Source organism: Pongo pygmaeus, chromosome 13, assembly GCF_028885625.2.
Source record: "Pongo pygmaeus isolate AG05252 chromosome 13, NHGRI_mPonPyg2-v2.0_pri, whole genome shotgun sequence".
In the NCBI taxonomy this organism is placed as follows: Eukaryota; Metazoa; Chordata; class Mammalia; order Primates; family Hominidae; genus Pongo; species Pongo pygmaeus.
Genome location: NC_072386.2, coordinates 120,532,617 through 120,548,564, shown reverse-complemented (window position 1 = coordinate 120,548,564; position 15,948 = coordinate 120,532,617). Strand labels below are relative to the sequence as shown.

General features: G+C 47.5%; 1 protein-coding gene across 5 annotated transcripts in view; it reads right to left on the bottom strand.

The window, feature by feature from the left end:
- The window catches only part of USP20 (ubiquitin specific peptidase 20), a 46,280-nt gene that overhangs the window by 28,658 nt on the left and 1,674 nt on the right, over nt 1–15,948 (bottom strand). For all 5 annotated transcript variants that reach the window (XM_054501206.2, XM_063650404.1, XM_063650405.1 and 2 more), the window contains exons 2-3: nt 3,115–3,226; nt 392–488 (exon numbers count right to left, since the gene is read on the bottom strand). In XM_054501206.2, coding sequence (XP_054357181.1) covers nt 392–472 — 81 coding nt within the window. In that variant the 5' untranslated portion in view covers nt 473–488; nt 3,115–3,226. The remainder of the gene's footprint in view (nt 1–391; nt 489–3,114; nt 3,227–15,948) is intronic.

Below are 15,948 nucleotides of genomic sequence, written 5' to 3'. Positions count from 1 at the left end.
GCAACGCATCCTCCTACTCTGAGAAGAGGCCCAGCTTCCTGCTCAGGCTTCCCTGAGCCCTCATGGAGCCACATGTGTAAAAACGCTCCTGGACTTGGAAAGCAGCATTCATTCCCTGCCTTGGAGAAGCTCTGTGCACCGGCCCCAACAGCTAATGGACAGAAAGCATTAGTGGTTCTCAAATGGCCTGGTCTAAACTATAATTAATGGCTATTAGGGCAGAGCCTCCGGAAGGTGGCCTCCCAAGCAGATGCCAGCATTTCCATTTACACAGAAGGCTGAGCAGAGACTGTCAGGGAATCAGTTTTTCCACTGCTTCAGAAATGTCCACACCCCAGGAAAGAGGCAGCCCTGGGTGTGGGCCCTGGCCCCGTAAGGTCTGACCCTTTACCTTAGATTTGAGCAGCAAGTCCTCTTTGGTCACCTCTCCTATGGAGTCAAGGTGAGGGCAAAGGTCCCTGGAGTCCCCCATCCTGGCCTGGGCTCACCTATGAGAAGACACAAGCAATCCTGGGTTAATGGCAGCCAGTGTTGGCAGGAGGTGGGGAGGTGACTGGTTAAGTACATGACTTTGGCCTTGAGTCCTGGTCTGCCACAAACCAGCTGGTAACCCGGGGAAGTTGCTTAACCTCTCTGAGCATCACTTTCCTTGTCTAAGAAGATAAAAGTTGCCCCAGTGGGTCACTCCTAGGTCACGGAGACAATGTCTGTCAAATGCCTGGTGTAGTCCCCAATGTAGGGAAAGCCCATGGCAGGTGACAGGTATCGTGATCAGAATTATTGGTAGGGAAGACACGGGAGTCCTGCCTGCATGCAGGGAGCTGCACACCAGACAATCTAAAACCACAGACGTTTTGTTAGAGGAGGCCAAATCCATGTCCATCCAAGGATACAGGCAGAGGAGGGGGCAGTGTAGAAAGGCTGGGTTTCAAAAAGGCAAGCAGCAGACGTTGACATTGGTCTTCTCAAGAGCCTCTGGGAGGCCAAGTGCTGGCAGACCACTTATCCCACGTCTTGTGGGAGCCCCCCACAGAGTGAGGTTTGAACACCAGACCCCCATGGGAGCAGGCCATGCAGCACTGCCTCCAGAGAATGTCTTCTGAGAGTAGGGAGAAAGTCAGAGAGAAAGGCAGGAGAACAACCTAGAAAACAGTCTGGAACTGTGTTTGCCAAAACATCAACAGTGGTGCAGCTGGGTGATGGGTTTCAAGAGATGAAAAAAAAAGCTCTGTTGCTTTTGCTTTACTGACACATGTTCATCATAAAAACAAAACTCAAACAAGAAAGCACAAAGTAAAATAAATCACTGATAACAAGTAGCAAACATCTTTCCCAACATTCTTCTGCGTTTCTTTTTCTTTTAAATCAAGGGTATAAAAAGATATCTGTCTTAGAAAATAAATGCTTCCCTCAAGGGAGCACCTTGGTGAAGACGAACAGCTCTGTACCTTGAGTGTGAGGTGGTTACATGGATCTACATGTGTGTTAAAAGTGCAAAGAACTGAACACACATGAGTGCCTACAGAACTAGTGAAATCTGAATAAGCTCCATGGATTATGCCAATGTCACTTTACTGACTGTACTACAGACATACTAAGATGTATTATTAGCTGGGACACTGGTGCATGCCTGTAGTCCCAGGTACTCAAGAGGCTGAGGTAGGAGATCATGTGAGCCCAGGAGTTCAAGGCTGCAGTGAGCCGTGACCATGCCACTGCACTCCAGCCTGGGTGACAGAGCAAGACCTCGTCTCAAAAAAAAAAAAAAAAAGTATGTGTTACTCTTACCATTAGGGGAAACTGGGTGAAGGTACAAAGGACCTTAGGGTGCATTTTTTGCAACTGCCTGTGAATCTATAATTATTTCAAAAGAAAACATTTAAAAATGAGTAACTAAATAACTGCTTCGCCTACGGTATTTTAGCAGAATCAAATCCAGGAATCTGACTGCTGATTATAGCTTCAAACTGTTGCCAAATAAGGTCCAAACCAACCAAAGATGTAACTGGAGCCAAGATTGCTTTAACCAAAGGCAGAAGCCTCTGTGACTGCATGAGTCTTAAAAACAAAACAAAAGACCGGGTGCGGTGGCTCATGCCTGTAATCCTAGCACTTTGGGAGGCCGAGGCCGGCAGATCACCTGAGGTCAGGAGATCGAGACCAGCCTGACCAACATGGAGAAACCCCGTCTCTACTAAAAATACAAAATTAGCCGGGTGTGGTGCACATGCCTATAATCCCAGCTACTCAGGAGGCTGAGACAGGAGAATCGCTTGAACCCAGGAGGCAGAGGTTGTGGTGAGCCAAGATCGTGCCATTGAACTGCAGCCTGGGCAACAAGAGCGAAACTCCATCCCAAAAAAAACACACACACACACAAAAACAAAAAACAAAGGCAGAAGCCGCATGTGTACCCACCTGATCTGAGAGGTGGACCCCCAGACTCCTCCTTACATGCCCCTCCCTGTCCCAAATGGTCAGCCAGGGTCAACTGGCCAGATTCTCATTCAGAACATGAGTTACTAGCACTCATGAGGTGTCAGATACTAAGCTAAGTGCTTTTTGTGCATTCGTTTATGAAAAACTCTCCCAGCAATCGTTGAGGCAGCTGTGATTAGCCCCATTTCACAAACTAAGGAACAGAGGCTCCTTCTTGTCTAAGGTCTCACAGGAATGCTGGCGCTAGAGCTGAACCTCAAGTTGGTCAGATCCTAAGGGCCCGCTCAGTTGCTTTCTAACTTATAGAAAATGTAAATGTGAAAAGCAGGCAGAACTTAGTGTCACATTAAAGATGAGCATAAAGAAAAAAAAGGAAAAAACAAAGTAGACCAAACTATATAACGCACTTCCATGTTTCCATGTACCTAGACTCATCGATTAACAACTCATGGCCAATCTTGCTTCATCTCAACCTCCTGCTTCCTCTTGCTTTTGTAGCAAGTCCCAGACACACAGGCGATCACATTCCATCTGTATTTTTCTAAGAGATAAGGACTTAAAAAAAAAAACAACCCCCATAATCACAATTCCATTCCTTCATCTAAAGAGAAAAATCCATGTGTCCTCCTCAGTCCATGTTGAAGGGACCCACCTGAGAGGAGGCCATGGGCTTACCTCTGGGTGACACGAAGCCCACAGGGAGCGGCCAGCATTCGCATCTTTCGTTGACACCTGACAGCGATGGGCTACAGGGGTCTGGAGTGAGTGGAGGCCTCTGGCAAGGAGCCTGGGGGAGGAACCAGAGCATTTCACACAGTTCTGTTATTATTACTTTTAAGACAGGGTCTTGCTCGCTTGCCCAGGCTGGAGTGCAGTGGCATGATCACAGCTCACTGCAGCCTTGACCTTCCAGGCTCAAGTGATCCCCCCACCTCAACTTCCCAAGTAGCTGGGACTATAGGTGTGCACCACCACACCCAGCTAATTTATTTAAAATTTCTTGTAGAGACGGGGTCTTGCTTTGTTGTCCAGGCTGGTCTTGAACTCCTGGGCTCAAGTAATACTCCCAACTCGGGCCTCCCAAAGTGCTGAGATTACAGGTGTGAGCCACTGTGCCCAGACAGTTTCGTTTTTTTAAAATCACTCTTAGCACCAACTAGAAGCTAAAAAGGGCCCAGCATTCCTCCTGGGAGGAACGAATTTTGGGATATTGGGGATGTCCACAGGCTAGACTACTCCCTGTGCAGCCAGAGAGCAATACCACCACATCACTCCTGGGCCAGCTGGCCAAGGCTCAGGCAGAGCTGGCACACAGGGGCAGCCCCTCCTAAAGAGTGCTGGCCTTCACTAGTCACTGCTGAGGCATTACCTTGGTGCTCCCCAGGAGGAAATCTGCACAGGTCAGCTGGACGGGTCTGCAGGGCCTCTCCTATTGTCCCATCAGGCTGCCACAGCCCATTGACCCTCTGGACAGGAAGGCCTGGCCCCTTCCACACATGCCACCAGGCCCCTCAGGCCATCCTTTGAGCTGTCAGGGATTTCCTGAGAACCCCTGACCCTCAAGTGTTCAGCAGGCCCAGGCTGCAGGCACAACCAGGCTCATCCACACATTGCCACTACCCACACTTCACTGGCAGGTCACAGTCTCCCAGATGTGGACAGCTCAAAGAGGGAGACGCAGTTAGAAGCTACCATTTAAAACAGTCACATGACAAGGACAGCTTCAAGATTCCAAATTCCAAACCTCCTCATTTGAAGCCAGGTTTTTTAGTTTTTTTCATTGTTTCTGCTGAGGCCATGTGCCCTGAGTTGGCACTGGTCCTAAACTATTTTATGCTGCAGTGGTGTGGGTTTTGCTAACATTTTTGGTATGTGATCATCTCTCCAGTCGCGTGGCAGGGGAGGGAGTGGGCAGGTTATAACTTGGCCCTTTCTTTTTTTTGAGATAGTCTCACTTTGCCACTCAGGCTGGAGTAGAGTGGCGTGATCTTGGCTCACTGCAACTTCTGCCTCCCGGGTTCATGCGATTCTCCTGCCTCAGCCTCCCATGTAGCTAGGATTACAGGTGTGTGCCACCACGCCCGGCTAATTTAACAGGCTCACTCTTGATTTGCAAGTGCAATTGGACTTACATTCTTCCAACCTCAGAGAGAAAAATCAGCCCTGTGGCTAACAGCCCTGAATGTATTCTCACTACTCCCATTTTACAGATGAAGAAACAGAATTGGAACTTAAGTAACTCAGGAACTTGGCAAAGGTCAATCACCCGGCTAGTTTTGTTTTGTTTTGCTTGAGATGGAGTTTCGCTCTTGTTGCCCAGGCTGGAGTGCAATGGTGCGATCTCAGCTCACCGCAACCTCCGCCTCTCGGGTTCAAGCAATTCTCTTGCCTCAGCCTCTTGAGTAGCTGGGATTACAGGCACGTGCCACCATGCCCAGCTGATTTTATATTTTTAGTAGAGATGGAGTTTCTCCATGTTGGTCAGGCTGGTCTCAAACTCCTGACCTCAGGTGATCCGCCTGCCTCAGCCTCCCAAGTGCTGGGATTACAGGCGTGAGCCACCGTGCTCGGCCCACCTGGCTAGTTTGTAACAGGTGTGGCCCTGATATCAGATCTGTGTGGTGCAGAGTCTTGCTCTAAATCATGAGTCGGATTTAGAGAAACATTAAACTGAGCAAAAAAAAAAAAAAAAAATCAGATACAAAAACATATACACCGCGTATGATTCTATTTATATAAAATTCCAAGACAGACAAAACTAACCTATGATGATAGAAACTGGATCAGTGATTGCCTGGGGCAAAGGGTAGAGCTATGTTGCAGACAAGAAGGAACTTTCTGTGGTGTTGGAATGTTCTAGATCTTGTCTGGTGTGGGGTTTAATCAAGTGTATACACCTGTCAAATCATGTGCACTGTATCTTTAAAGTGCGTGCATTTTATTATATATAAATTATACCTCAATAAAGTTGATTAAAAGCATTTTAAATCAGAATGAGGCCGGGCACAGTGGCTCACACCTGTAATCCCAGCACTTTGGGAGGCTGAGGCAGGCGGATCACAAGATCAGGAGTTGGAGACCAGCCTGGCCAACATGGTGAAACCCTGTCTCTACTAAAAATACAAAAATTAGCTGAGTGCGGTGGGAGGCGCCTGTAATTCCAGCTACTCAGGAGGCTGAGGCGGAAGAATCACTTGAACCTGGGAGGCGGAGGCTGCAGTGAGCTGAGATCGCACCACTGCACTTCAGCCTGGGTGACACAGCAAGACTCCATCTAAAAAAAAAAAAAAGTGTTGGCTGTTGGTGAGGGTGTGGATAAATTGGAGCCCTGTGCACTGTTGGTGGGAATGTGAAATGGTGCATCTGCTGCAGAATGCAGTATGGCGGTTCCTCAAGAACTGTAAAATAGTACCACACTATTAAGCAATCCACATCTGGGTATACACCCAAATGCACTAAAAGCGGCAACTCAAAGAAATATTTGTGCACCCATGTTCATAGCTGCATTATGTGCAACAGCCAAAACACAATGCAAACCAAGTGCCCATCGATAGACAAAACATGATATATCCATACAATGAAATATGATTCAGCCTAAAAAGGGAAATTTTGACACACGCTACAACATGAACCCTAAAGACACCTGCTCAGTAAAACAAGTCAGGCTGGGTGCGGTGGTTCATGACTGTAATCCCAACACTTTGGGAGGCTGAGGCAGGCAGATCACTTGAGGTCAGGCGTTTGAGACCAGCCTGACCAACATGGTGAAACCTCGTTTCTACTAAAAATACAAAAATTAGCTGGGTGTGGTGGCGGGAGCCTGTATTCCCAGCTAGTAGGGAGGCTGAGGCAGGAGAATCGCTTGAACCCAGGAGGCAGAGGTTGCAGTGAGCCAAGATCGTGCCATTGCACTCCAGCCTGGGTGACAAGAGCAACTCCATCTCAAAAAAAAAAAAAAAAAAAAAAAAAAGACAGTAACTTCTCAGAAAATATTTGCTGAATGGCCCCAAAATACAAAGTTATAAAACACTATTAGGCCATGTTGGGTGGCTCATGCCTGTAATTCCAGCACTCTTGGAGGCCGAGGCAGGAGGACTGCTTGAGCCCAGGAGTTTGAGATCAGCCTGGGCAACATGGTGAAACCCCATCTCTACAAAAAATTTAAAAATTAGGTGGGCATGGTGGTGCATGCACCTGTAGTCCCAGCTACTCAAGAAGCTGTGATGGGAGGATGGCTTGAGCCCAGAAGTATGAGGCTGCAGTGAGCTATGATGGCACTAGTGCATTCTAGCCTGGACAACAGGGCAAGACCCTGTCTCAAAAGAAAAAAAAACGGCTGGGCGCAGTGGCTCACGCCTGTAACCCCAGCACTTTGGGAGGCCAAGGCGGGCGGACCATGAGGTCAGGAGATCAAGATCATCCTGGCTAACATGGTGAAACCCCGTCTCTACTAAAAAAAAAAAATACAAAAAAATTGGCTGGGCATGGTGGCGGACACCTGTAGTCCCAGCTACTCGGGAGGCTGAGGCAGGAGAAAGGCACGAACCCAGGAGGCGGAGCTTGCAGTGAGCCGAGATCGCGCCACTGCGCTCCAGCCTAGGTGACAGAGCGAGACTCTGTCTCAAAAAAAACAAAACACAAAACAAAACAAAACAAAAAAAATTATTATCGCAAACTCTTATTTTGGTGAAATAATGTGTTTTGTGCCTAGAGAAAGGATGCTATTATCATTTATGGAGGATAGAGCCAAGTGATTTTTATTTCCTTTTTGCTTTTCTGCATTTTCTACAATGAACTTGTGTTGCCTTTTTTTTTCTTTCTATATTTGCTTCCTGAATGACTGTGTTATAATCATTCTAATCTAATAATCTAATAAGGTCAGTCACAGTGGCTCACGCCTGTAATCCTAGTGCTTTTGGGAAGTTGAGGGAGGATCCCTTAAGCTCAAGGCTGCAGTGAACTAGGATTGGGCCACTGCACTACAGCCTGGGCAACAGAGCAAGACCCCATCTCTAAAACAAAACCAAAATCAAAAAACAATAAAAAATGCTTTTCCTCTCAGAAGTCTCCTCTCTCTCACTAGAGAGAGAGCTGTTTTCCTTTTTCTTTTGCCTGTTAAACCTCTGCTCCTAAAAACAAAAACAAACAAAAAAGAATACCTAAATTGGTTACTTTTAATGGTTTTTCAAGTTTCCAAAAAAGAAAAGAAGAAGAGTGTGCATCTGGCTTCCTAGATATGTTGCTCTTCCCCAAACTCCTGAGGGCACCATAGGGGACAGAGCCTCCGTTCCCTGGAGCTCTCCAGGCCCCTGTGCCAGGCACTGCTCTGAGCCTACACAGGGTGGTTTTCAGAGAAGGGGTGGGAGCATGTGAGTGGTCCTGGAAGTCCCCAAAGCTGCTACCTGGATGGCTCCTAAGCACACCTCTCCAGGTGACTCACACGGGCCAAGAAGTGCCCTCAATACCTGTTTTTTGTATTTTTATCTATTTATTTATTTAGAGACCAGGTTATGAGACTTGCTAATTTTTGTATTTTTGGTAGAGACAGGGTTTTGCTGTGTTGCCCAAGCTGGTCTTGAACTCCTGGGCTCAAGCGATCTGCCCACCTCCACCTCCCAAAGTGCTGGGATTACACACATGAGCCACCATGACCGGCCCTCTCAATATTCATTTTTGCCTCATTTACCTCCACGTTGTATTCAAATTTTTCATCTTCTCCTACTTGCCCTGAAAATTTTAAAGGCATTTTTACCTGGTTTTCATAAATTTGATATATACCTCCATAGAAGCTGGAAACAGACACAGACATAAAATGAAATAAAAATCACCTGTAATCCTGCTGTACAGGAAAAAAAAATATGGTTACCTTTTTGGTTTTGGTAAGTCTTATTTACATGTACAAATATATAATTTTTTTTTTTTTTTTTTTTTTTTTTTTTTTTGAGACAGAGTCTCGCTCTGTCACCCAGGCTGGAGTGCAGTGGTGTGATCTCGACTGAACGCACTCTCCACTTCAGGTTCAAGCCACCCTCCCACCTCAGCCTCCCGAGTAGCTAGGATTACAGGCACACACTACCATGCCTGGCTAATTTTTGTATTTTTTGTAGACATGGGGTTTCGTCATGTTGCCCAAGCTGGTCTCAAACTCTTGAGCTCAACCAATCCGTCTGCCTGGGCCTCCCAAAGTGCTGGGATTACAGGCTTAAGCCACCACGCCCAACCAGATATATAAATTTTAAAAATAAACTGCAATATAAACAATAAATTTGTATACAGCTTTTTTTTGGTTTATATATTTCTAATGTCACTAAATTTCTTTTCAGCTTCATTTCTAATAGGTGAATAATATTATACCACATATAATTTAAGCTATACAACCCCTTACTGAATTATTTATCCATCATAGGACATGGTATTTTTGTATTTTGTGTATGTATGTTTTGCCATTATAAAGAAGGCACTGAGAAACATTTTGGAATATGAATCTTTTGTTTTGCTTTAAGACAAGTCTCAATCTGTCACCCAGGCTGGAGTGCAATGGTGTGATCACGGTTCACTGCAGACTCTACCTCCCTGGGCTCAGGTGATCCTCCTACCTCAGTCCCCCAAGTAGCTAGGACTACAGGCATGTACTACCAAGCCTGGCTGCTTTTTAATTTTTCTTTTATAGAGACAGAGTTTTGCCATGATGCCCAGATTGGTCTGGAACTCCTGGGTTCAAGCAATCTGCCTGCCTTGGACTCCCAAAGTACTGGGACTACAGGTGCAAGCCACCAGGAATGTGAAATTTTGACTAAATCTTTTTGTTTTGTTTTGTTGAGATGGAGTTTTCACTCTGGTTGCCCAGGCTGGAGTGCAGTGGTGTGATCTCAGCTCACTGCAACCTCCACCTCCTGGGTTCAAGCAATTCTGCCTCAGCCTCCCAAGTAGCTGGGATTACAAGCACACACCACCACGCCCGGCTAATCTTTTTGTATTTTTAGTAGAGATGAGGTTTCACCACGTTGGCCAGGCTGGTCTTGAACTCCTGACTTCAGGTGATCCACCTGCCTCAGCTTCTCAAGTGCTGGGATTACAGGCGTGAGTCACTGCGCCCAGACTGTTTTTTTGTTGTTGTCGTGGTTGAGACGGAGTCTTAGTCTGTCGCCTAGGCTGGAGTGCAGTGGCGTTATCTCCGCTCACTGCAACCTCCGCCTCCCAGGTTCAAGCGTTTCTCTTGCCTCAGCCTCTTGAGTAGCTGGGATTATAGGCACCCACCATCACACCCACATAATTTTTGTATTTTTAGTAGAGACGAGGTTTCACCATGTTGGCCAGGGTGGTCTCAAACTCCTGATCTCAAGTGATCTGTCCACCGCGGCCTCCCAAAGTGCTGGGAGTACAGGTGTAAGCCACCACACCCAGCCTACACCTTTGACCAAAAAAAAAAAAAAAAAAAAAATTATTGGTCAAAGTGTGTGCTTTGAAGGCTCTGAATAGATAATGATAAGCTTCCCTTTAGAAACAGTATATACATTTATCTGCCTATCAGCAGTATATCAGTATGTGCAACATGGAAAATTTAAGGTTTACTAACATTTTTTAAATTAATGGTTAAAAATCATTTCTATGAAGGAAAAAGGGTGGTAGTACAGAAAACACTGGGTGCTTAATATTCCACACACAGGACCAGGCGCGGTCGCTCACAACTGTAATCCCAGCACTTTGGGAGGCCGAGGAGGGTGGATCACAAGGTCAGGAGTTTGAGACCAGCCTGACCAACATGGTGAAACCCCATCTCCACTAAAAATACAAAAAATTAGCCAGGCGTGGTGGCACATGCCTGTAATCCCAGCTACTCAGGAGGCTGAGGCAGGAGAATCGCTTGAACCCAGGAGGCAGAGGTTGCAGTGAGCCGAGATCACGCCATTGTACTCCAGCCTGGGCAACAGAGTAAGACTCTGTCTCAAAAAAAAAAAAAAAAAAAAAACTTCCACACACAGGACCTAAAATATCTGAAGCATGGGGGTCGACAAGAGGGCGCACATCTCAGCTGTCTGAAAGTTATCATTTTGCTTTCTTTTGGTACCCAACCAATACTGACCATGTACCTCCTTAGGAACAGTGACTTGGGGTGCTGGGAAACAGCCAGGCACAGGCCCTGCTCTTGTAGGATACAGAGTCCCATACTTCAACCTCAGGGTACTTGCAAGCAGACACTAGGGAGGTGATAATCACCACCAGCACCTCCTTTTCCTACACTCACTGAGGGTCAGCTGCTGCACATACATTATTCCAGGAGGTGACGGTCACTATGGAAGGAAATTACAGGGACAAGTAGCCCTGGGTTCAGTACCTCACTCTGCCCCTTGCAAGTCTGTGACTTTAGATAAATCGCTCAGTCTCCACATTCATAAAATGCGGACAATGACAGCACCTAGGGTTACTGAGAAGGTGAAGTGAGCCAATGCACAGTAAACACTAAGTTGAAAGACTTAGAGCCTCATGGACTTTCTGGGTGGCTCAGATTTTCTATTGATTTGCATGACAAGAATGCTCAAAAAATGTTTACTATAATTTGTGTCACTGGCTGTTTTATACATTAGGACACTGAAATTGGTAGGAATAGAAGTCACATGCTCAAGGTCACTCAGAAGGGCACCCTCCATGAGACCACTCAGGGCTCTGCAGGCCAACCAGCCCAGCAACGAACAGGCGCCATGGGGATGGAGTCAGACACACAGCAGGGGACTCAGGCACAGATTCTTGGTGTGCTTCTTGAGATCTAAGCTCACCTCCTGGTGCTTTTGACATCAAAGAAAAAGCCAGGAAAGGCAACTTCATGGACTAGAGCAAACCCTTCAACAGCTTCCCTGTCCTGGGGCAGCCTGCGCTTCTGAACCCTCATTCCTGCTGAGCACCTTTGCTTCCCTGCAACTTGAAGTTTCCCCTTCTCCACCAAGGCTGAGAAACTGTTCCAGGCAAGACACTGAGGAGACATAACAAAGCTGGATTGTGGGTCAAGGCCGGGGGATGCCACAGAGAACATCCCCAGGACAACCGGCACGCCTGAGTGTGGACTGCCTATTAGATCATAGTATTTGTTACGGACTGAATTGTTCTCTCTCCCCCATTCATATGCTGAAGTTCTAACCACCAGGACCTGAGAATGTAATCATCTTTGAAGATAATGTCTTTAAAGAGGTAATTAAGTTAAAATAAGATCTTTAGGGCAGGCCCTAATCTAATCTTACTGGTATCTTTATGAGATGAGAAAATCTGGACTCACACAGAGGAAAGACCAAGCCAGGACACAGTGAGAAGATGGCCATCTGCAGGCCAAGGAAAGGGCCTTCAGAAGAACCAAACCTGTCGGCACCTTGATCTGAGACTTCTAGCCTCCGGAACTGTGAGAAAATAAATCTCTGTTGTTTAGGCCACCCAGTCTGTGGTACTTTGTTATGGTAGGTCTGGGAAACAAACACATGATTCCATCAATGTGAAAGTTTCTAGGCCAGGAGTGATGGCTCAGGTCTGTAATCCCAGCACTTTGGGAGGCTGAGGCTGGTGGATCACCTGAGGTCAGCAGTTTGAGACAAACCTGGCCAACGTGGTAAAACCCCATCTCTACTAAAAATACAAAAATTAGCCGGGCATGGTCGTGGGCACCTGTAGTCCCACCTACTCGGGAGGCTGAGGCAGAAGAATCGCTTGAACCCAGGAGGCGGAGGTTGCAGTGAGCTGAGATCGCGCCACTGCACTCCAGCCTGGGTGACAAGAGCAAGACCCTGTCTCAAAAAAAAAAAAAAAAACACAACTTTCTAAAGGTGGAACTCACCCTTTGGTTATGTATGATAACATCCTTATTCTTAGTTAATTCCCACTGGGATATTTAGGAGAAAAGGCAAACGTTACTAATTGGTGAATCTAGGTGAGGGGTATGTGGGAGTTCATTGTATTCTTGTAACTTTTCTTAAGTTTGACTTTTTAAAAAGATAGATTCCCTTTCTCACCTTTGAGGTGGGAGCAGGGAGCGGGTTTTCTGGAACAGGCAGCCCCATCGCAGGATCCAGCACCCAGCACCCACTGAGCCTCCAGACCTGGTACCCAGGGCTTCGTTCACCCACTCTCTCGGGGAAGGGCGGCTGTTTCTCATCTCACAGAGGAGGAATGGAAGGTCCCAGACAGGAAGCAACACAGCAGGAAGCGAGCAGGTTGTGTCTGCTTTCCCCACTCTTTCCGTCCCACCTGTGCCTCTGTGCAAACATATGGAGTGTGCACAGCAGGTATTTCATAAAGGCCAAAAGGGAAAGACACCTGAGCAGCTGAAAGAACGTGCTCCCAGGTGCAGCCGCGCAGCGCAGGACCTACTGTACGACAAGTCAGCAAGGTGCAGGGTGTGCCCCGCCCTCCCGGCCCACCAGAGCCTCCTCTCTTGGGACAGGAGAGCACAGGATGGGAGGAGGAAGGCCTGAGACTTTTGGCAAAGAGCCCACCATTGCTGGCCCCAGGAGACCTAAAAGATGCTTCAGGCTCATGAAGGCAGCTTTCCTTCCCTGGGCCTCCAGGGAGGGGGAAGTGCCACTCCACCCACAGGGGCAAAGCGGAGGGGCAAGGCCTGAGAAGGGGCAGGGGAGGGACCAGCCAGCACAGCCTGCGGTCCCAGGTAGGCAGTACATCTGGACCTGGCTGCCTCTGGTGCCTGTTACTAATGGTTTTCCCAGAGGTCCTGGCTACATCCTCCTCCTCCCAGCGAGGAACCAGTCCCTCAGGATGGGGAGGGCCACACTTCTGGGCCTCCCACCCACACAACGATGCCCACAGTCCTGCCCACGCTGACCCCAACCACATTAGCCATCTCACACCCCCAGCCCTGCACAGGGTGTGTGCCCACCCCCTCCACATTCCCCTCTGGCCCTCGCACACCCTTTCTCTCCCTCCTGCTGTCTTCACTCTACCTCCACACAACAGCATTCTCCCTAAGTCCCAGACACACCCACCCCTTCCTTTAACCCAGTCCTCACTTGGAGGCCACCATCCTCTGACTCTCGAAGCAGAGCCCTCAGGCCTCCCCATGCCTCCGCACCTCCACAGTCTCTGCTGCCCACACACTTCTGTGTCTCCTCATCGCCCTGCCCCCTGCCCCATGGCCCTGAATATTGGAACTGAGACTAACCTCTTAGTCTGGTGTTCTCACATGTGACCTCACTGGACCTCACAACCACCCTGGGAGGTGGCAAGGTTCCAAACTAAATCCATCTCCATCACTAACGATGGAGACACCGAGGCTCAGAGAGGTGCAATAACTGGCTAAGGTCACACAGCTACTGAGCTGCAGAGCCAGAATTCGAACCCATGACTACCTGCCCTGAAGCCCATGCTCTGAACACTCAGCTCCACGATGTCACAAACAGCCCCAACCAGCCTGGCATGGGGACGACCTTCACCTCCCCAAATCCAAACATGCATACTCCAAGGAAGCTTCCTCACAAGAGCCTCTTCTGAGTCATTCTTCAGAGCATTTTTCTGCTCAGCTTAACTTCCTTCAGTATAGGATATGACAGTACCTCCCTGCAGCCCAAAGCCTGCTACAGAGCTTTGCTCTGAGCTCTGTCCGGAGGAGTCCCTTAATTGGAGAAGGCATGGGTTTGGGGCTACCCTAGGCTGGAGCCAGTCACTGGCCCAGGTCATTAAAAGCCTCACACTCGGTGGTGAGTAAGCATGAGCAGAAACTCAGTCTCGAAGCTCAGACTAGAAACCTTAGAAAAAACTCACATTAGAGATGTGGAAACTAAGAACTAGGAAAATCATGATTTCTGGGGCCTGAAATCAGATCCTCTCTTTTCAGGCAGCATAATCTGCAGCTGCCTTCCCCTATGCAATCTCAGAGTTTAAAGGGGTTTAGAAACTATGCACCTTCCCCTTAAGGCAGAACTCTGCTCTGTAAAAGCCCTACTGGGTTGTTCTCCAAACCCAGTTTGAGCAGTCGTTGATGATAAAATCACCCTTTTCCCAGAGGGCAGCTCTAGTTGCTTCAAACCTAAGTCTTTATAATCAATGGAAATTGGCTCTCCTGAAATTTCTGTTTATTGAGCCATGACTGCTCACTGGAGCCAAAGAGCACTGCCACTTTCCTGTCTTTAAATGTTTGTTGTTGGCCAGGCACAGTGGCTCACACCTGTAATCCCAGCACTTTGGGAGGCTGAGGCGGGCGGATCACTCAAGGTTAGGAATTTGAGACCAGCCTGGCCAACATGGTGAAACCCCATCTCTACTAAAAATACATAAACTAGCCAGGTGTGGTGGTGGGCGCCTGTAATCCCAGCTACTCAGGAGGCTGAGGCAGGAGAATCGCTTGAACCTGGGAGGCGGAGGTTGGAGTGAGCCAAGATCGCACCACTGCATTCCAGCCTAGGCAACGGAGTGAGACTCCATCTCAAAAAAAAAAAAAAAAAAAAAAAAAATTGTTGTCAACGTGCATGGCTTCTCCAAGTTTCCTCCTTCATGCTAATGAGAACCAGTTGGATATTTGTTTGTCTTGCTAAGATAAAAAGCTAAGAACAGCCTGGCTCTTTCATCACTGTTAAATACCCCACAATCAGGACTTGAGTTCAGGGTGTACACTCTAAATAAAAGCTTTTGTAAAATAAAGTTCAAGCTTACAGACCCCTAAAACCACCAGGCAGCGACTGGAACCCAAGGCCTATCATTCAATCCACTGCTTTATCTGTCATGTTTCCAACTAAATCCCAAACCAGAATGTGCTAATTTTAATTTGCAACTCAACGCTGCCACCCTCCCGGAGGTGATTCCCTTGTCTTGCTCTATTTTTTTTCTTTTCCACAGCACTTACCATCTTCTAACACACTTTACATACTTTACTGTGAGAACATACACTCAACTAATCAGGGATCTTTTTGTCTCTTTTGCTCACTGACTTATTTCAAGCACTTAGAACAGTGCCTGCTTCATATAGTAAATGCTAAGAATCTGTTGAATACATTGATCCAAGAAATACATTTATTGGATGCCGACTATAGCTGGGCTGTGAACTGTACCACTTTGCTGGATCCCAAATCCACCCGGACATGAATGCTCCCTGAACCCTGAAACAAGCCAACATTTCATCTGGCTCCAGAAAGGAGATAGGAAACCAACCAAAACCTAGGTTGAATCTGTACATTTTCTTAAAACAACTGAACTCTCAAACAAGACTAAGACCTTGGACTCATCTTTGAACTGCATAGAACCTGTATTTCTGGGAGGGTCCTTTTGAGAGACAGTCTCATCCTACCCTTAAAAGGGCCCAGTGAGACTTGGGTTGCAGTCTCTTTGCAAAGCCACTTACTGCCAGATTCATAGCTGCCACTTTTTCAGCATTCCTTTTGCTAAACAGCACTCAATTAGATCTGCCACAGCACAGGTGGTTGTTATCACCGGGTCCTCTGGCCTCATGGAGCAAGGGTGGGAGCAGCTCATCTGTACCCTGGGACTTCAGCTGAGGACGAGGGTCCAGAAATGCCCCTGGCC